This window comes from Meles meles, chromosome 6 (assembly GCF_922984935.1).
Source record: "Meles meles chromosome 6, mMelMel3.1 paternal haplotype, whole genome shotgun sequence".
NCBI lineage: Eukaryota > Metazoa > Chordata > Mammalia > Carnivora > Mustelidae > Meles > Meles meles.
The window spans coordinates 5,584,370-5,605,205 of NC_060071.1; the positions used below are offsets into that span (position 1 = coordinate 5,584,370).

A 20,836-nucleotide genomic window follows, 5' to 3' on the forward strand; every position below is an offset into this window, starting at 1 on the left:
AAAGCGCTAATATTTTAATGTGTATTTATTCACAGTCACATATTTATCATACTGTACATATAATTTGCATCATTTCTACATAACAAGATACAAGCATTATTTAACTTTTTTATTCTAGCTTTTAGTAATTTATATTTTATCATATTGATGAGCTGTATTTAAGTGGTCTTATTTAAGGACATGTTTTTCTGTTACACGTGATGATGTGATAAATAGCCTTTTAAATACACCTTCAGCCGCACCTGTGATTGCTCGTTTCATGTAGATTCCCAGGAAGATGACTGAATCAAACATTGTTCTGGCATACCTAGTTCCTCTCTAGCTCTTTCATGTTAAGAAGATTGTGTTGAGCTTTTTTTTTTTTTTTAACATACATTTATTTATTTATTTATCTATTTATTTATTTATTTATTTTAGTGATCTCTACAGCCAGTTTGGGGCTCAAGCTCACAAGCAGCTCCCCCCCCCCCCCCCACACACACACACACGCACCTTTTATTTATTTATTTATTTTTCCAGCTTTCTTAGTTACTGCCAGCTCTAGGGCTGGTCCTGTGATGTGACGTTTCAGGGATTCAAACCACTTGAAGGAAGGAAACCTTGAATCATGGGGTATAGATGACCAGAAGCCATCTGACATTTACAATAATGTAATTATTTGGAGCTCTTAAAATAGAACTAAAGCTTTACAGAGTAACTGTTAATTCCGATTATAATCAGCGTCACGAGGCTTCTTAAGTAGATTGCTGCAATAAAGTTATGTTTACAATGAAGACATTAATAATTACAGCAGATTGGATAGGAGACCAGATACCCAGGCCAGTGCGGTGCTTTCAGCCAGTAGGAAGAGGAAGGAAGGAGGCAGTCTCCTGGAATGATGTGTTTTTGTCTTATGCTCTATCATGGCTTCCTCCGTGAGGGTCACAGAAAGTATGGGCTTAAATAATTGGAGGGCACACGAGTGGTACTTTCAGTACAGGACCAGAGATAGCATTTGTGAAAATGTCCAAATTTTTCTGTAAGGAAAAGTAATGCACCGTTGTCCTAATGTAGCACAGAGATACGAAGTGCTTTGAGTTTATGTAACCCTCTCTTTGATTTCTTTGCTCTAATGTAATTTTAGAAGTTGTAAGTGCAACATCCTAAAATGATAAGCTTTATTTTGCTGCTGTTTTTGTTCAATGTGTGTTATAAAAAGATGAGGAAAAGTATATATAACCATAGAAATTTTAGAGTTCTACTCAGATATTCTCACTTTATGGAAATGCGTATGTTTGTGCCATGGGTTTTCCTATGGCACAGATTATCCACTCCATTTATCCAGACCTGTCCATAAATGACTTTTTCAGCCTCTTCTACTGGAGGCTTCTGACATACCTACATTTACTAATCGAACTCCTTGGGCCTTCTTACCAGGGAGTAAGAGTGCAAAAATTCAGTCGGGGATATTTGGAAAGGGATCTACTTATTCACGACACAATGCTGAAAGACTTTTTAAAAAATTGATACTTGACAAGATTTTGGATGAAGACTTATATATCAATGCTAATGACCAACCAATTGCCTATGTGATGCCAGGAAATAAAGCCCAAACTGTCCTAAATGGGCATTTAAAGGTAGGATATTTTAAATGTTTATTTTATTTAATTATCTTACAGTGAGTGGGTAAAAATATATTACTGCAAATTAGAGGGTCTTCTCCAAAGCTTATGGATACTGAATTTATATATACTGTCCTACACGAATGTACTCTGTGCCTCTTAATTTGGAAAGAGCTTAAAATCGAACCCAAGTAATGTAGTACCTGTCAGAGCGAATTCCGTCGGGTCGTCCGATCTCTGAATCATCATACGTTCATTAGGTAAACATTTATCAAGAAGCTGTTCTGTGCCAGGCACTGGAGATGGAAAGAGGAGGAATCCACAGCCCCTGTTCCTGAGGCATTTGCTATAGCTGCTTGGCATAACAGAAATACCAAAAAAAAAAAGGGGGGGGAAAGGAAAAAAAGAAAGAAACAAAAAAAACCCATGTAAATGCAAGTAAGAATTAAATGAAGCTTATATTTGGATACAAGTGCGCGTGTACCCACTCCTGTGATCACTTTCTCTCTCACAAAGGTAGACTTTATGGAAACAGAAAATTCCACCAGTGTGAAAAAACAGAAAGCTTTAGTGGCAAAGATATCTCAAAGGGAAGAGGTGGTGAAGAAGTGTCTTGGAGAACTGACAGAAGTCTGCAAATCTCTGGGCAAAGTTTTCGGTGTCCACTACTTTAATATCTTTAATACTGTCACTCTCAAGAAGCTTGCAGGTACGTATGGTCTTCTGTTACGTGGCATGAATTAATAAGCCAAAAGTTAATCTGGCTAAGGAACTTTTTAAGAGCATCGATCTAGCTCGGTTTATTTTCATTATTTTTACTTAATCTCTAAATTAAAAGCTCAAAGAAGCAACTTAAACTTGAGATGAAATACGGTCTTTAAGATACATATAGCGGGGTACCTGGGTGGCTCAGTGAGTTAAGCTGCTGCCTTCAGCTCAGGTCATGATCCCAGGATCCTGGGATCGAGTCCTGCATCAGGCTCCCTGGTCAGAAGGGAGCCTGCTTCTCCCTCTGCCTCTGCCTGCTGCTCCCCCAGCTTGTGCTGACTCTCTTTGACAAGTAAATAAAATCTTTAAACGATAATAATAATAAGATATATACAGAACTGTGTTATTTGGACACACAGTATAATTTTAATTTTATATTTCTCCCTCTAATGCTGGATGTTAGGATGTGGATAATTGTAACCTCTAATACCTGCTGTCACTCATTGATTTTTGTCTTCATTATCTGCCTGCTTTATGATGTTTGGCTATGTTAAGTACAAATGTCTTTGCAATGAGGAGCTACATTCCTTATGAAAAGACATTATGTTTCATGCTTCTTTGAACCCAGATCTGGCACACTGCTTATCTTGAGTTCAGCTGACCTGAGTTATTTCCATAGCTATTTATTATGACCATAGTCGTTTCCATAGCTTCTGACAGCTCCACCTAGAATCCTAATAAGAAAGCCCTTGGGAAGTAAAATAAGTCCCTCACATAGTTGACTGATTAATGTACACATTGCCTTCTGCATTCTTCCATCATAAAATCTCAATGATCCACACCTCCTCTCTCTTCTGTTCCCATTCCTACCACCCTGGGTCATCACAGCGTCTCATCAGCTCTGAGATGCTGTCTGTTTTCAAAGACTGCTATTTTGTGGACTATTAAGAAAGAAAAAATTGTGCTAATTAAACAGTGACACAGTGCTTTTATGGAAAGAATTGTTTCTGATTTACTTAAATACAGATTTCTTATTGTATATAACTCTGTGCGTATATTAAAATTGCATAAAATCATAGCAAGTTGATTTAGGTACTTAGAGAAATTCATATCCAAAACCTGAACTCTTGGGAACCATTTGTGGCTTTAGCTGTACGTGTCTTTCCCTTGTGTCTTTTTTTTTTTTTTTAAGATTTTATCTATCTATTTGACAGACAGAGAACACAAGTAGGCAGAGAGGCAGGCAGAGAGAGAGGGAGGGGGAAGCAGGCTCCCCGCCGAGCAGAGAGCCCGATGTGGGGCTGGATCCCAGGACCCTGGGATCCATGACCTGAGCCGAAGGCAGAGGCTTTAACCCACTGAGCCCCCCAGGCGCCCCTCCCTCGTGTGGCTGAGAGTGCTAGTGACACAGCCTTTTTAGCGCACTCCACTCTTCTCCCCAGCAGCTTAACCAAATCCGCCAGTCAGCCGCTCTGATATGATGGTGGCATTTCTCCAAGGGTGCCAGAAAGCATCGGTGGGAGGCCGCACAGCTCTCAGGGACGCAGATGTCCTGCTGCCCCATCGGCTGTGGGCATCCTTTTCAGGTCTTGTTAAGCACTTGGTTGTGGCTCATGGAATCGTGCCTTTTCCTCAAAGGCAGATACCTGCTTTATTCGTGCCAAATCCCTTCCCCATGACCCTGTGCTTATCTGCATCACGGTCACTTCTCCAGTGTCCTCACAGCCTCATCTTCTGACCAACATTGCGTGGGGCACCCGGGACACTGCTGAGGCCCCCACAGCACAGCCAGCCAGGACGAGGCCTCATGCACATGGGTGGCGGCAGCCGTTTGGCCAGCGGCCCCTGTTGGACGCATCTGGACCTTGGGAATGGCACAGCGTGGAGCAGTGCGTGTCTTAGAATCAAGGAAATAACAGCATTTTGTGCCTAGGCTATTAGTGAGTTCCCTACCTGGTCTCTAACTCCAGATAGGAACAGGAGACACATTTAATCTTCCACAAAGTCTGCTGAAAAGCCACCAATTCTCGAAGAGGGACAGATTTCTGCTTGCCTGCCCAACTTCATCTTCCATTAACCCTCCATAAACCTACTGGTCTGTCCCACAGGTCTGTTCCTTTTCCTCTAAACACAGAAATTATGTGAAAATTACAGATTTGAGATCTGCCCTTTATTTGCTCAAAGAGTAGGAATTGTCACTTCCTCACTCCCCAGAGCCAGTGCCTCGACAAATCCCCCAGACCCAGCCTCTGAAATGTGGATCTCTCTCTTCTGTCCACGTGCCCTGCCTGACTGTAGTTCCCGCATCTTGGCCTGCTCCCACAGGGGCTCCTGCCCGGTCACAGTTTCCTCTCTCCCTGACAGGTCATTTTCCATGCGGCAGCCAGAGCGATCTTTAAAACGACAGGCTTGTCTAGCTGCAAGACTGATGGGCCATCTGTATGCAGAGGACTCTTAATGGCCCACTTGTTCCCCTCCGAGGACTTGCTTCACCCCACATGGCAGAGAGACTGGAGGAAGCACGGGTTTGGGTTGGGGGTGGAGTACGACTTCAGTTACGGACTTCTGGAAGAGGAGATCCATGTCTGGAGTGCCGGGGAGCAGTCGGAGCTGGAAAGACAAATGTGGGCGTTCTCCGCAAACAGGGAACATCAGTGTGGCAGCTAGACAAGTCTTTGTTGTGAACAGCGGGCGGGAGCAAAGTGTGGTTAAACTCTGAGACACGTAGCGCAGGTACCCACCTCCAGGCCCCTTCTCTGTCTGCCCCCCTCTACCCTGACTTAACGCCTCTGCTGCTGGAATTGCATGATGGGCTCCCGTCCTCAGGGTCTGTTGGCTGCCTCTGTTGGCACCAACTGCCAGTTAGAAGATTGGCCCGTGTGCCTGGTGCCCTGCAGTTAGTTGGCACTTCACAGGCATGTGCTGAATGAGTGAATGAGCGTGAATTCAGTGGATTTTCTATGGGTGGTAATTTAAATTCCTAATTTTATGCCCATGCACAGAATCTTTATCTTCTGATCCTGAGGTTTTGCTTCAGATTGATGGTGTTACTGAAGATAAACTGGAAAAATACGGTGCCGAAGTGATTTCAGTATTACAGAAGTACTCTGAGTGGACATTGCCAGGTACGGTACACAGCTAACTGTGTTTTCTAGAAGCCTGTTTGAATGTTAAGCAATGCATCCCACCGGATTAGACTTTTGTGGTTTCTGGATTGTGTTAACACTTCCTCCACCTTGTCACACTGACGTTCAAGTGCAGAGCAGCCCCTGTGCTGTGCCAGGCAACTCTTGGAGGACACTGGCACTTAGCCGCACCCCCCAGAGGAGGACCTTTGGGCCCAGGAGCTCCAGTTCTGTTAAGGCAAGTGCCCAGGGAATCCCGTCTGGACTCTGCTAGCCATGGCAGGCCGCAAGTAACTTCTTTGTGTTTGGTTTCCTTATCTGTGGGAGGGACATGTTATCTGACAAGCATGTCTAAAGATAAAATTTAAGAGTGGAGTTTAAATGTTTTGGGAAAATAAATGTGCAATTGGAATGCTAGATAATCATCGTTATCAGAGAATCTGCCCAAGTGAGCGCATCACTAGCAGACAGTCTACAGTTACGGTGGGCCGGTCATGGAGCCCCTCGCTGTGAGCCCCTCACTGAGCTACAGACAGCATGAACACCAAGAAGCTCAAAATGGAGCTCTTGTAGGAGATGCGAGGTCCCATGCCCTCCTCCTGCATGTTGCCCTGCAGTGAGACACAACAGACGGGCCAAGTTCAATGATTCTTCTGTTTGTGTAATAGACGGCAGGGGTTTCTTCCCAAGGCTGATGGGAAAGATAAGCAGAAGAAGGAATGAGTGCGCATTTCTTTCAAGTTCTGTCCCTCCCCCTCCAATTTTTACCCATTAACAAAATGCTGAAAAGCAAGGTTTTTATAAATTCCTCTGTGTGGTAATTATTCCATTAGGAGCCTTGCTTTGAATATTGGTAGGAACTTAACATTTGTTTAGTGTAGTAACTTGTTTGGAAGGGGATTTTTGCCCACATAAGACGGGCTCCTCTGTGGAAACAGCCCACAGTGTGGTGATGATCGCTCCCACTTACTGAGGGACAGACACCGTGCCAAGAGCTTTGCCTGTTTTGTATCATTCCGTCCTCACAACACCCCATTTCACAGCCTTTTTAGTGCCAAGTCCCACAGCTAGGATGACGGGATGACAGCTCCCCGTGTGAACCAGTGTTGGATGGACTCTGGAGTCCCACAGCTTAGACCCCTTCCCGCCAGGCAGGCGGGTAGCCCGAGGGGGAGCCAGACCAGCCGGGAAATACCTTCCTCCGGAGAATGGAGAATGGAAGCTGGGATCCCGGTGACCCAGGGGAAGATTTCCTGCTTTTTAGGTGCCTTAGGGTGTCAGTACCTCGTGGAAATTACCACCTCCTTTGCACTAGTGCTTTTGTACCAACCCATTTCCTGCAGAGTATGTGCTACGTTCCCAACCATAACATAACGAAGCGTTTTTTGTCTTTGAAGAGTATAATAGGGCCTAGGGTTTTCTGGCACACGTTTACTGCATAACTGTTGTTCAAGATGAGGTACAGACCATAGTCTGTTATGTTTCTCTTATATTGGGCTCTTTCTTTTTTTAGGATGTGTTAAATGATAAATAAAATTGTCTTTTATATACCACTTTATACTTTTCAAAGAGCTTCACAGGATTAACTCCCCAAACGATAACAGGGACACAGGCCATGCACAATAGAGTATGAGCCACACCTGATGTCCTTAGTTAAGTTGTTAGACTTTTACAAATTTCCGGGGCGCCTGACTGACTCAGGCGGTGGAACATGTGACTCTTGGTCTCAGGACTGTGCATTCAAGCCCCACATTGGGCATAGAGCTTACTTTAAAAAAGAGAGATTATCGCAGATTTCTTTAATAAATTCTGATCTCCTTACTTTAAAAGTAAATTTCCATTGAGGACTCTGGCAGAGTCCCCTAACACCAAAGAAATCTTCCATTCTTGTGGAATTGCTGAATCCAGGTGGCAGGAGGCCGCCAGGAAAGCAGCTGGGTATCAGCCCAACTGCACCCCTGGTGGTGTTCCTCCCCATGGACCGTCATGGCGCCTGGGCCAGCGCAGCATCAGGGACAAACATCTGCACTGTCCACTTGTAGCTGGTGACAGTTCCCCGCGGAGAAGCCCGGGCAGCAGCAGGAGCACCAGAAAAAACGGCCCTGAGGAGTTTGATGAGGAAACACCCATATCTTCTCACTACTTTATGAATAAAACCAAAAATGAAAGAAAGAGGAAGAGGATGTCAACCTCCCAAAGGCCTAAGAGGAGGAAAACTGGCTTTGGTGGCTCCAAGACCAAAGGGTAGGTCCTGCCCCATGGGCCACGGGGCGGTGGGTGCATCGGGGAGGAGAGTACAAAAGCCCCATGGCTCCGGTTCGCTCTGAAGCATTATTAAAATAAGCCATTGTTAAATGTTGCCTCTCTAGTTAATGGAGTGATGACTAAGATTGAATCCAAAACAGAAACATTTGTTTCAGATTTTTAAAATCTCTACTCCTAAGTTGATTATCACTCAAGTTTTCTACTTTGCAAAAATGTCTCCAGTTTTGACGTTACCTTTGAAAAAAAAGAGACTTTTTCTTTATAATCGCTCTTCTTAAGGTTCTTTTCCACCTAAAATGTTATGAATCCTGTACTAGCTGAGTAAACAGAGGGTTTTGTTTCCCCATTGCTTTTATGATCCCATTGTACTGCTACACTCTGCCTTCTCTGCCGCGGCATCTGCGGCCCCGCTCGCTCCCTGCCAAAGCTCCCCGGCCTGCGGTGAGACCTGGGAGAACCGACCTCCCAGCCTGTGGAGGGTAGCCTCGAAGACCAGACCAACAGGTCAGTTGAGCCAGGCCTCCAAGGGCTGCGTGAATGGCTCCCACCTTCCATCTCCCACCTTTGCCTGGCCCCGGGGCTGGGATGCAGTGGCTTTGGGGTGCTCCCTGCATGCTGGCGGGGCACGAGGCCCTGTCAGGTCCTGGCCGGGGATCCGTGCAGTACTTCTTTTGTCTTCATAATTGCACTGCCCGTGCCCTGTAGGTGAGCAAGGTCTGGCAGGATTGGGACCACCCCGTCAGCCTCGAGAATGTGGCCCCCCAAGTAACCGCATAATCTAACTGAAATGCTTACAGGAGAAAGGAAGCAAGTCCTCAGCAAACTTTTGCAAGCTATTGTGTTTTTCTCTTGCAGTTTTTCTACCTCTTTTCCTTCTGGGTAATAAAAAACAAAAATCAAGTGGGGGAAGAGAAAGGAAGGCAAATGTTACCAAATTGTCATTTTCTTGTTAAGTCCATAAACAAACATCTTGTATGTGCTAATCCTTCTGCCAGAGTACAGAAATTAAAGGCATTCGTAAATGTTAGTTTCATTTTGTGGTTTTTAGTGCGCAAGTGACCAGCAGGTGTTCTTCAGTGGGGACATTTTCTCATTTTCCTCATTTATTCCTCTCTTTTGGGAAATACTCACTTGCTCAGGAGCTCACAGAGTGGGAGGAGGATTTAAAAGGCATCTGGTCCAGCCCCCCCTGGGGTTTATGATGAGGTAGCTGAGGCCTGGCCTGGGGAAGGCTTGTGTGAGGCTTTTCCCAGCCGGGTCTCAATTTCCCAGGTAGGACCGGCCTCTGGCTCACCCACGCCTGCCCAGAGCCCTTTCATTTCTGCGCATTATCCGCGGATCTCCCTCACACACAGTTCTGATCCTCCCATTCTTACTTGTTCGAGCAGAACCCACCATATTTCAGTGTTCATTGCCCTTGGCTCCCTTTGCAGTTTTTCCAGATTCTGTTTTTAAGAGTGAAGCACTTCGCCTGTGGGTTAGAACCTAATCTAGGAAGAAATAGTAAAACTCACACTTCTTCAAAAGCCAGTACCAATTTGAATGCTGATTATTAATTAGCCTGCGTGTTTACAATGGGATTCTTTCCTAATCCCTTCTGACCAAAACCAGGGAGTTTTGTAACCTTTTTTTTTTTTTTTTTAAGATTTTACCCATTTATTTGACAGAGATCACAAGTAGGCAAAGAGGCAGGCAGGCAGAGAGAGAGGAGGAAGCAGGCTCCCTGCAGAGCAGAGACCCCCCAATGTGGGGCTCGATCCCAGGACCTGTGATCATGACCCCTGCCAAAGGCAGAGGCCTCAACCCACTGAACGACCCAGGCGCCCCTGTAACCTTTTTTTTTTTTGACCCCTTGTAGCAGCCTCTTCTACCCCTGCTTCATCCCTGTTGCCGCTGAACCACGGGCACGGTTTCCCACAGCTTCCAGGCTGCTCACCTGGCTGAGAGTCTCCTCAGCCCCAGAATTCCATGGCCATGTGCCAGAAACCTTAACTCCTGACCCACCCTCTGAGCTTTACATCTTCCCAGTAACACACAATGAACCTGTTGTGTTCTGGGCTCTCTGATGGCCCGGCTGCACAGGGACCGCTGCTGGCAGATTCGTTCTGTAAATCAACGTAAACAGCAGGTTTTCGCTCAGGGCTTAATTTCTCAGCAGGAAATCAGTGCAGGGAAATTGAAGGCTGCTTCTCTGCCGAGTATTGCCTTCAAGCAGGAGTTTAAAAATGTTGAAACAGCTCTCTTCCCCAGGGGCCAGCAGAATGCCTTTAACCAGACGGTGGCCCTGAGACCCTGGCCTCCCCATTCAGAGATGGGGAAGATCACTTGCAGGCCCTGACGTTATGGGATTACCTGTGGGCACCGACTTGGCTGGTTACAAACCATGGGGAGTCAACCGCGCAGTCGGGAAAGGCTTCTCTTATCCGTGTAAGATGCTGGCCCCGTGGCTCTTCTCTTGCGTTTCCTTAGCGGGGAGAAAAGAGCTGGTATCTTCGGGTCAGTAAGGGAAGTGAGGTGCTGGCAGGACTTGTCACAGGCTGTGGCCAGGCTTCTTAGCTGGTTTTAAAGGCAGCAAGTGGGAGAGGAGAGTGGGCCAGAGAGCAAGCTGCTGGCGGTGTGGCCCGACAACGCGCCAGATCCGAGTGCCTCCCCGGGGAGCTACGTGGGCCACCTGCCCTGCGCTAGGGGGCCGGCTGCGAGGCTCCCCCTGTGCTCTGCCGCTGCTCCCCACTCACCCACAAAGCTACCTTTCTCTTAGCTGCGCCAGCACTGTAATTCCACAGTGTGTTGTCCAAGCATCTGGGACCTTAAATCAAGGTATTCTCACCTCCCGACTCGGTCAGAATAGATCGAGGACTGTGGATCTGGGCTCTGTTGTCCAGAGGGAGGTGTCTCATCATTAGCTGTGAGCAGTGGGGGTGCAGAGCAGGCACAGGGGGTCCGTCTCAAGCCCCCAAATGAAGAAACAGCCCTTGCCATTTTAAGGAGAGACATTGAGAACAAAATTGTGCGAAGGGCAGCAGTCCTTCATTCCTTCACCGTAAAGGAAAGTTACAGGGCATTTGGAGGCAGGAAGTGCACAGAGACGCGGAAGAGCGAGGAAAATCACAGACTGGTGGTAGAACTCTGCGCAGGTTGAGAGCAAGAAGACTGTGCACTTCTGATTTTATTTAACCCTTTGATTTTCTTTGTCACCTTTTAGGGGGTCCACCGCATGCAGAAGGACATCTTCTAAAAGTAGATCCTCCAACGTATTTGGACCCCATTCATCTGTGCCTGGTTCTCAAGCAGCATCAGGAGCCCCTAGAAGATTGGGGATTATGGCTCCACCGAAGCCTATAAATAGACCTTTTCTTAAGCCTTCGTATGCCTTCTCATAACAACCAGATCTCAGTGTACATAGATCTCATTTCTTGTTTGTCAGCGTCTCACCATCTGTGACCAGAAAGCTGTTAGTTTTGTTAGACCATTTATAATTTTTGCCCGTAACTATTAATATTTAAATAAATGCTTAGGGTGACAGTTCTTATTTTTAAAATAAACGTTTTCTTTTGAATAAGCATGATTTGCTGCCGCTGCAAGCCTTGTGGCTGTCGTTTCTCAGAACGTCTGAAGCAGCAGCTGAATCATCTCAGTGAGAGAAATTCTAAGCACGACATGAAACACAGAAGCCGCAGGAAGAGACACGCATGGGACCTGGTGAAACTGTAAAACTCTGCAGAAGGTGACATAAACAAAATTAAAAGACAAATGACAGAAAACAAAAATATCTGACGAAGATTTAATATCCATAATACAGAGTACCTGTATCGATCATTTAAGAAAAGGAAAAGAAAACGAGCTGGGTAGAAAAATGAACAGAGGCTGTGACAGGCTCTTCCCAGAAGAAGTACATATGGCCCACAAATATGTGAAAAACGCCCAGTCCCCCCAGTTATAAATTAGAACAATGAGATGCCATTCTTCTGCCTCTTAAGTTGTCAACACTGGATAATATCCCCAAATCTGGGCCCAACAGGAGAATGGCCAAACGTTTGACTGGTGAGAATATCGGAGCTGTTTACGGTTAATACTAGGGAGGCCTCACTTTTGAAGACCTTCCGCGTGTAGGCTCATGGGCCAGAAAGTCTTAACGTGGGATTTTAGCACCTCTTTTTGGAGCTTTAGTACCTCATTTTTTGAGACCTGTCGCCTCTTAGCTGTAAGGAACCTTGGTGACCTGTCTGGCGTCCCACTTCTCTCCTGGCCCTCAGTCAGGAGAGTGGAGCACAGGAGGCCCTGCCCGGGTGGACGTTCCCGCAGTGGGATGTGGCTGAAGCCCTGTGGCCTCTGCCCACAGGCTCAGGGCTGCGCGGAGCCTGCACCCGCCCTGAGGGGCAGCCCTCAGCTGCACACCACCTTCTGGCATCTGGGTCTGTCACCTGGGGCTTTGGGCTCCACACTGAGTGGAGGAGGCTGCTGAGCACTGCCCTGTTCTCAAGATCTCTTCCAGAGCTGACATTTTCACAGAACCCATCTTCCCAGCAAGCTCTGACTCGAGTAGCCAGAAGAAACTTGTCTGGGTGAGGAAAGGACACAGGACAAAGTAGCCTGTGGCTGAGGCTGCTGGGACAGTGTCCCCGGCACAGGGTCACCTGGGAGTGTTAGCGATGCATGAGGGCATCTGGCAGGAGGTCACATCCTTCCCCCTGAGGCAGCTTCGGCTTGGGGACACAGTGCGGGGGGGGGGGGGGGGGGGGGGGGCGGGCTCTGCCCAGAGACACTGGTTCATTTCCTGGCTCCAACCTCTGTAGTTCCTTTACTGAGACCTCTTCTGCCCATCTCCAGGGGCCTCTAGGGCCAGGGGGCAGAGAGGGTGGTGCAGAGGGAGCTGCAGGAGTGGGGTGCTGGGGAGGGACAGAGCTGACTCTGACTCTAACCAACCCAAACCCCAGCCCCACTTCGCAGCGGGAACCTGAGGCCAGCCCAGGGTCCAGTGGCAGAGCAGGGCCCCACAGCCACCTCTTTTTAGAAATTCTGGGTTGGAACAGGCTCTGGTCAGTTCATCGGGCCCCAGGAACAGGCACAGAAAATAAAAGTGGCCTCCTCCATTTCAGCCTCCAGCCTTCTCAGATCCCCCTGCTGGAGGGGTGGGGGGCGGGGGTTAGGGGTAGAATGCCGCGGCATCCACGTGGGGTGATCTCAGGACAACGGAAGCACAAGGACTTTTTTTGTGTGCCCCTGGCAGCCAGAGAGAGCCAGTGACAGCAAAGCAACCGGGCCCTGCTGGGGTTTCCGTGCACAGAAGTCACCATGGCGCAGAAGGAAGGTGGGAGACGAGTCTGCCAGAGTTCCAGCCTAGGGCCTTTCGCTGGCTCACCCTCCCGAGGTACAGGAAGGCCTAAGGGTTGGGGGGGTGGGAGGGGTCTGGGGCTCTACCGCCTTCCCCACCAGCCCTGTGGAGGACACAAGAAGGACTGGAGTCTGACCCCTCTCCCACCATGAGGACTTCAACAAGCTGACAGGTCCTTGCTTACTTTTAAGGACAGGGACCCTACTTCACAAAAAGAACAGACCTGCAAAACCCACTCTCTGCCAAGGGCTGTTCCAGGAATTTTCACATAATTTAATTCATTCCTTTAATTCCTCCCAACAGCCCTGGGAGGCAAGCACATATTAGCCTTTTTTATGCAGAAACCACAATTCAGAGAGGTTATGTAATTGCCGGAATCCACACAGCTAGGAAGTGGTGATAAGTAGGGTAAGGTCCATCCTGGTTTGCCCTGACAAGTCCCCATCTGTATTTGCCATCCTCGTGTAGTAATCCAGAGCCCTCCCTTGCATTCCTGCAAGTGCTCCCGTTTAGGCAATAGGCCTTAAGGAATCCAGGTCTGTGCTTTTTCCCTGGACAATCCAGCCTCCTCTCCCAACCCCATTTTTCCATCCAAAGCCCCAGGGGCCACCTCCCACTACCTGCCGAAACATCAGACCCCTGGGGGCAGGCCCCGGGGATAGGGCTGCAGAAGTATCAGCCAGCACAGCTGAGCTGCGGTTTTTCTCCAGAACAGGAGAAGAGGAAGTAGAGGCTGTGGTCCAGGCCCTCTTGCTCTTCTTAAGAAACTGTTTTCCTGTGACTTGGAGCTGCTCCAGCCCCTGAGGCCCACCTACCCTCGGGTGGGTCTCATAGGTCTCCAGCCTTGGGCTCCCACCCTGGCAGAGACATCTGGGCGGAGAGACCATGGCCTTGTGGGCCCCTTGTGAAGGCAGGGTGGAGTCCCCAAGAGCCTCCAGCAGCCATTGCTCCCTCGGTGCAGCTGCTACAGCCCCCGCGTGGCCTCATGGATGGTTTGGACGTGCTCAGGGGAATCCAGCCCTGACCAGACCCTCTCCTGCTGGGAGGCATGGCCTCAGCATCTGCGGCTGGGCAGCACCGCTAGAGCCGCTGGGACAAGCACCCCTGGCCTCGAGAAAGCTCCTGCTTTCCAAAAAGCACTCATTCTGTTCTCACCCCCAGACTGGCCTTCCTCGTCAGACCTGTGTTCTCTGCGGTGGGAGGAGAGGGGAGAGGGAACAAGACTCCACCGTGGTTGGGATGGCTGCTGGGTCCTTATTCTCCTAGTTGCTGGGGGAGGACAGGGTAAGAAGGTAGACAGAAGTCCAGACTTGAGGCCACAGAACCCTGGAGAGGGGAGGCATCCCTCAAGCAGGGATGGGGTCCTGAGGCTGGGTTTCTTGGTGTCCTCATAGCTTCCATCATCCCACAGAAGGTTCGGTGACCGGTGACCACTGGCGACCATCAGTGACTCGGATGACCCCTAAGGCTACTGAGGATGCTGGAGTTCACCCCACTGGGCCTCCATCCCTTTGGGTCCCACACAAGGCCTGGCATACACACAGGCCACAGGCGTCAGCCTGTCCCGGCCCGTGTCCCCAGTCCCTGCCAGGAGCCTTGAGGCCCCACGAAGGTCAGACCCTGGCCCTTTGCCCAGCTCTGGATCAGAGCGGAGCATGCAGGTCCCTGCCTCCTGCAGAGAGAACTCCCTCCATGGGGCAGAAGCCAGAGCAGCAAACCCTGGAGTGGAAGGCAGGGCAGTGAGCTGGGAACCCTGACCCAGCTGACCGTGGATTTAGGGTCTGGAGAGCCGCCATGAGACTGAATCCCAGCCAGGAAGGAAGTGCGTCTCGGAAACCGAGACCTCTGGCTGGAGTGCTGCCCATACCCAGCACCCTTGGGCCTCCCCAGTGAGGGGCCTCGTGCCTCTCGTGACCCTCGGGAGGCTGTAACCCTTCTAACCTCAAGACAGAAGCGTGAACGTCTGCGGCGGCTGTGGTTTAACAGTTAGTGCCAGAGAGAAGTCGCCCACGCGAGCCCTGCTGCGACTCACTGTCTTGCACGTGCACCGCGAACACAGGGACTGCAGTCCCTCTGTCACCGCCGGCTCCGCGGCAGCCAGCCAAAGCCACCCAGCGCCTGCCACGCTAGGTGAGTGACCTTTGCATGCTCCGTGACTTCTCTGAGCCTCCGTTTCTCATCCGCACAATAAAGGAAACCCCGGGTCCCCGTGTGCTGCGGTGGCGATGGGCTCCGCTGTGGTCCCCTACTCCGCAAACCCGTGCTGCCCGGAACCCTGAGACTCGGGCATGGCCCCGGCTGTCGGCAAGCTTCAGTCGGTGAGGGGGACAAAGGCCCTCGTGCCCCAGGAGGAGGAGAATAGAGCAGTATGTGAGGTGCCGGGGGAGCCCCCAGGGAGGCCTAGTCCACTTTTGGGGGCATGAGAAGTGAAGTTGAAGCCCTGAAAAATGAGGAAGAATTTAGAACAAGAGAAGGAGACCCCAGGCCAAAGGGAACCGCAAAGGTGAGGGCTGGAGGTGTGACAGAGCACGGCGGGTTGGGGGCCTCCCCGGGGTTCAGGACAGGCCGGAGGAGGTAGAGACGCCAGTCCACACAATCCCAGCCAAGGAGTGTGGACTTGAGCCCAGGCAAGGTGCTGAAGCAGGAGAGAGCGATGATCTAATGTGAGTGTTAGAAAAATGACCCTGACCACAGGGTCAGGAAAGACCAGAGCAGGTGAGCTGGATGCCCACAGACAGGCAGTAGGCCTTTGCTCATACAGGGGGAGACCGTGGCAACTTTCAGGGCCCCAGGTGACAGGAGCAGACCGATCTCACCAGCCAAGGCGGGGAAATGGGCAGGGGCTGCTGACATGCTCTGATGACACCCCAGAGAGATGGCCGCGCGTGTGCGTGATTCCAGCCGTCCCTACCGCTCCCCAGCAGGAGGTCACTGTTGCCTGGAGGGTCTGCTTGGGGCCCCTGGGCTCGGGATCTCCCGCGCTGTGCGGGGTTTGAGGGATGTGCGTGCGCCTGTGTCCTCTCTGTGGCCCACGCCGCCTCCCCCAAGCTCGGCAAGTGTTTCCTCAAAGGCCACACACACCCCTGCACAAAAAAAATCTAGCTCTGTGCTAAGTTATGTTTTATGGAAGAGCATGTGATGAACGCACTGCCCACGGGCCTGGGGAGTCACCCACAGCGGTTGCTGGGGAGCATAAGGGTGCCCCCGCCTCCCGGTGAGTCCCTGCTGCCCCACCGCCCGCCCCAGAACCCCAGGCCCCAGGGGGAGGGCTCGGTGGCCATACAGCTTGTAAACGTCAGCTTTCCTTTTCTTAAAAGCAGGCTACAGAACAGCACGGCTACGAGAGAGAGAGAGAGAGAGTGTGTGTGTGTGTGTGTGTGAGAGAGAAAGAGAGAAGGTTGCTGACCAAAACAGTAAAAGTGGCAGGACTGTGGTCATTTTTACTTTGCTGAACTGATTGACTTTTACAACAAGCTCTGTATCATTTTTGTAATCAAACGAAGCAAGGAGATGGCCACTCGGCCACCTTGGGTTCAGCTTTGCTCCAGAAGGGCTGTGGGGTAGGAACCCCTGTGGACTCGGAACGGGCAGTGGGGCCACGGGCGGCCACCCCCTCCCAGGGCCCCACCAGGCCGGCTGGTGCCAGTGGGGTTGGACTTGGACCGGGGGAGGCTGAATAGCTGCCTAGCCCTCAGGCCAGGGGTCCCAGGGCTCCTCCAGCCCCACTGGCTCTCTTTTCCTCACCTTCTGGGAAGGGTGAAAGGATCACAGAGCCAGCCCTGGAACCCACTTCTGAGGAGAAGTGACTGCCTGCCTGACTGACTGCCCTCCTCACTTCAAGGGGACAAGCACCCTGGGCTGGGTCACCTGATTAGGGGACCTTAGGGAGCCCAGCAGGAACTCCCACTCGAGGAGCAGGTGTTGCACAGGGGAAGGGGGAGGGGGGCCCCAGCCAGCCTGCAAGGACCCCATAAGAGCCACCACTCCCTCCGCAGTCCTTGCCTTAGCTTTGTGCTTTGCCCCAGACTGGGGTTTTGGCAGGAGAACTTGGCACACAGCAGGAGCCTAATAACGTTTGTTGGGTGGGGGATGGGTGGGTGGCAGGTAGACAGTTGGATGGGTGGATGAAGAGGGCCACTGTACAGGCATCCGCCCAGACTGTCCTCTTCATGGGAGGATGAGGTAGGAGGCTGGGGACAGGGGCCTCGGGCCTGCCAAACCTTAGAATCCCACAGCCCAGGTGGCAGGCCTGTCCCTTCACCGCTCCTGCCAGCTTCATGAAGGCGAGTGCAAGTTGCCCTCCGGTTGGCCGTGTTCGCTTAGGTCCCCTGTTGTGTGTGTTCGTGGACGTTTCTGGTTACCCGAGAGCGAGCGGATCTCCCCGTTTACTGATCTGGAGATGCCTCCTCTGCCATGTGCGAAGATTCGGACCATCACCGGCCTCTGTTTCCAGCTCCCTATTCTCTGCGACGTGTCTGGAGTCGTGACGTGTGGGGAAGGTTCTGGGGAGGGGCAGGAATTCAAACTTGAGTCCTTCCCGCCTGTGTAGGGCTCCACGGGGCCGCCGAGAAGGCAGAGGCCTAGGGTGGTGGCTCTCGGCTCCGGCATCGCTACTGGCTGGTGCAAAGCGCTTCCGCTTCAGAAGATCGGGGCCGGGCCCGAAGGTCTGCAGTCCTGATGAGCGCCCCCAGGACGCTGAGGCCGCCAGCCTCCGCCCCAACCCACATTTTGAGATCCCCTGGCCTCAGGTGGAGCAGAGGGTCAGTCCCCAGGGTGGATATAAACCTGGGCTGCTGCGAATTTGAGCTCTGGGCCTTGGCCAGGGCCTTCTCTTTCACCCTTGCTTTCTGGCGATGACGAAGCTCCCTCCATCTACGATGCTGAGCGAGCCTGTCAGGTGGGGCAGAACCGTCCGGAGGGGGTTTAAGAAGGTGACAGCGGGACAGCCTTGCTCAGGGGCTCTGAGAGAGAGCCAGGCTCCGCAGCCCCTTCCAGCGCCGAAGTGCCCCTTCACCTGTGGCTCGACAGCCGGGAAGCCACTGCAGACCCGCCGTTCCCAGTCGGCGCTGTGCAGAGCGCACCGGGGGCAAAGGAAACCCCCTCGGAAACGGTGGGAACGAGTGTAAGCTGACATTTCCCAGGCCTTGCCAGCCTGTGGGGTCAAATGGGATCACATTACCGGCCAAGTTTGCCTGAGAGCGGAGCTCTGCCTCCCTGCCATGCCACTTCGTGATACGGCCCATCGGGGACTCTTAGACAAGGGGGCCGGGACGCCAGTGTGTTACAGAGGCTTTCCAGAAACGCCATTTCGGTGTTTACCTGGCGCCGGCTCTCTTTGCCCAGACCCAAGAGGATCCAACAGAGCTGGGGACAGAGTTGTCTGAGAACAGAGCAAGGCAGGCCTCCCCTGGCTGTGCACGTCCCCAGCTCACAGGAAGGAAGACTTGTCACAGCTTCCTGGGTCAGAGGAGTTGAGGTCAAAGGCCGCCGGTTGGGTCGATATGTTGCGCGACCTCGAGTAACTTATTGAACTTTCCTTTGCCTCAGAGAGATCAGAATAGCGTGACCCGGTGGTATTGGTGGTTAGGGAGATGCAACAACACGTGAGTGCGTGCAGCCCAGTGCCTGGCCCTCGCTGGATGTGGGTGGTTCTCATTCCAGCAAAGCCCCCTTCTGTCTACTTGTTGTATGTGGCCTCTCCGTGCCAGAGTTGACTGGCGACTTATGTGGACATCGTTCTCACTCAGTGGGGTCAGCCATATCTCAGCCTAATCCTCTCATAAAATTGTTCTGTCCCAGAGATGCCTGCTTCAGGCATGGCCATCCCCAGCCATCCAAGCATCAGAAGCATCCAGATTCTGGGGCTCTGAAGATTGGGAGAGAGTACCCCGTAACGTAGGGGGCCTTCATCTAGACCAGGAGCCCCGGGGAAACCTGAGGAGAGATGGCAGAGGACGTATCGACTCCCAACTTGTAAGTTTTTGTTTGGGAGTCTGCGCAGATTTCTGGGAAAGAGGTCACAACTTTCATTAGGTTGTCCAAGGGGCCAGCGCACCTGACAGTTTAAGAGATCTGATTCAGAGAGGGTGACATCCTCGCCAGGCTGCCTGGACACTACGCCACTCGGGGAACACATGGGGCCTCCCCCAAGCCAACCCCTCAGCCCTGCCTGACCTTCCCTGAAAGCTAGGCTTCCTCCAAAGTGGGAGGAGGACTCAACACAGCAAAATGGTGAGCGCAAAGGAGGAGGTTAATCCCAGGCAAACAGTTGGCTCTAATAACAAGGTGGGCTGCGGCGGTCTCCGGGGGATGGGCCCTGCGGAAGGGCCCTGCGGAAGGCGGCCAGGCCCCCTCCCTTCCCAGACCCAGCAGCTGCCCTGCTCAGCAGGATGGCTGGGCGGCCCGCACCCTCAGATGTGGAAGGGGTGTTCGGGGCCCGTGTTCGTCAGCTTCTCCCCGTCTTGCTTCCTCATTTGAAAAATGGGATTCCTTGGGGCCAGAATAGGCAGTGGCTGCCTGGCCCGTCTTCCTCCCAGGGTTGCCATGAAGAGCCCGGAAGCCCATGAGTGGGGGCTGGAACGTGTTCAGAGTCCGCTGTGGAAGCAGCTGGGGCCCGGGCGCCTGAGTTTGAGGCCAGAGTTGGCAGTCCCTCCCCGGGTCCTCCTGTGTCTGGTGGGGCCCAAAGAGTCCCCACCGTGCACTTGCCGGAGCCTGGCGCCAGCCGCGGCCATTGTCGTGATTCACACCCTCCCCGGTCCACAGTTGGGGGGCGGCCGCCAGCCCCCCTCTCCCGGTGGAAAGCTGGGACTGCACGGTAGAAGGGCCGCTGGGAATAGGTGGGGGGTAGGCAAGGAGGAGGAGGGCGGGATTTAGCAGAGAAAGATCAGAAATGTCCCCAGAGAGAAATTAAATTGCAGCTCTGTGGTGAACAGTGAGATTCCTTTTCCCCATCACCTCACAAAAACTCCAGTGAAATATTTCTTGTTACCTTGTGGAATGGATCTATTTTGGGCTCGGTGGCTCCATTATCGAGAGCCTGGCTTCCTGTGTGCCTCTGCCGGAATTAATCCTCGCCCCAACCCTGTGGAGAGGGTCCTGTTGTTTTCCTGAGCCAGCCGAGCCATGGAGGGCCACGGAAGGAGTGAGGGGGTGGTCCCCGCCTTCTCCTTGGGCTGCCGGACGCCAACAGGCTGGTGGGGTGCGGCAAGCACAGAGCCAGGGCCTGACCAAAGGCCAGGATAAGCCGAGCGGCTCCATCCGACCACCCCGATGGTCCTGGCCCAGCCCCTGGTCAGAACACTAAGCTGCACGGTCCAATCAGGGCCCCGACTTCTCTGGCACCCCCTTCCCCTGGCAGATGGGGGACTCTCTCAGAAGGGCCTGACCCAAGCCCTCTCCAGCACTAATCCCAGATTCCTTGCCGTTTCCGTCGCTGCTTCCTTACCAGGCCCACTCTACCTGCTGTCCCGGTCCTCACCAGAGCCCTCGGCTTGCACTGAAAGCACAGCTGTCAGGACAGCGGGAGGGGGGTGGGGGGGTGGGGGGGGCAGGCATGAGAGGAAGTGGGGCCACTCCTTCCAGGAGGGTTGGGATTTGCTGGCAGGCCTCCTGGGGCAGCCACCCTCCCCCAAGGAAGGTCATGACCACAGTTCCCCAGGACCAGGGCCATAACCATTTCCTCTCTGCGAGGCCAGGAGATGGGAAAGGGGGCCCTCCCCGTCCCTCTGACAAAGACCTTCCTGCCCTCAGAGGTGGGCTACCCTGAACCCCAGGCCGCACATCTGGGGTTGGCATTTCCAGTTCTT

General features: G+C 52.0%; 1 protein-coding gene across 5 annotated transcripts in view; it reads left to right on the forward strand.

The window, feature by feature from the left end:
- The window catches only part of BLM (BLM RecQ like helicase), a 118,817-nt gene that overhangs the window by 78,127 nt on the left and 19,854 nt on the right, over window positions 1–20,836 (forward strand). The window contains exons 18-25 of one of the 5 annotated variants that reach the window (XR_006818870.1): window positions 1,417–1,616; window positions 2,118–2,310; window positions 5,312–5,434; window positions 7,477–7,678; window positions 10,902–11,423; window positions 12,927–13,067; window positions 14,426–15,161; window positions 17,355–18,822. Coding sequence is in view for 1 of the 5 variants with exons in the window: in XM_046010427.1 (XP_045866383.1) it covers window positions 1,417–1,616; window positions 2,118–2,310; window positions 5,312–5,434; window positions 7,477–7,678; window positions 10,902–11,079 (896 nt within the window). In the remaining 4 variants the exon portion in view is untranslated. Of the gene's footprint in view, window positions 1–1,416; window positions 1,617–2,117; window positions 2,311–5,311; window positions 5,435–7,476; window positions 7,679–10,901; window positions 11,833–12,926; window positions 13,068–14,425; window positions 15,162–17,354; window positions 18,823–20,836 lie in introns of those variants that run through there. The other 4 variants (XR_006818868.1, XR_006818869.1, XR_006818872.1 and 1 more) reach the window with 4 other exon arrangements.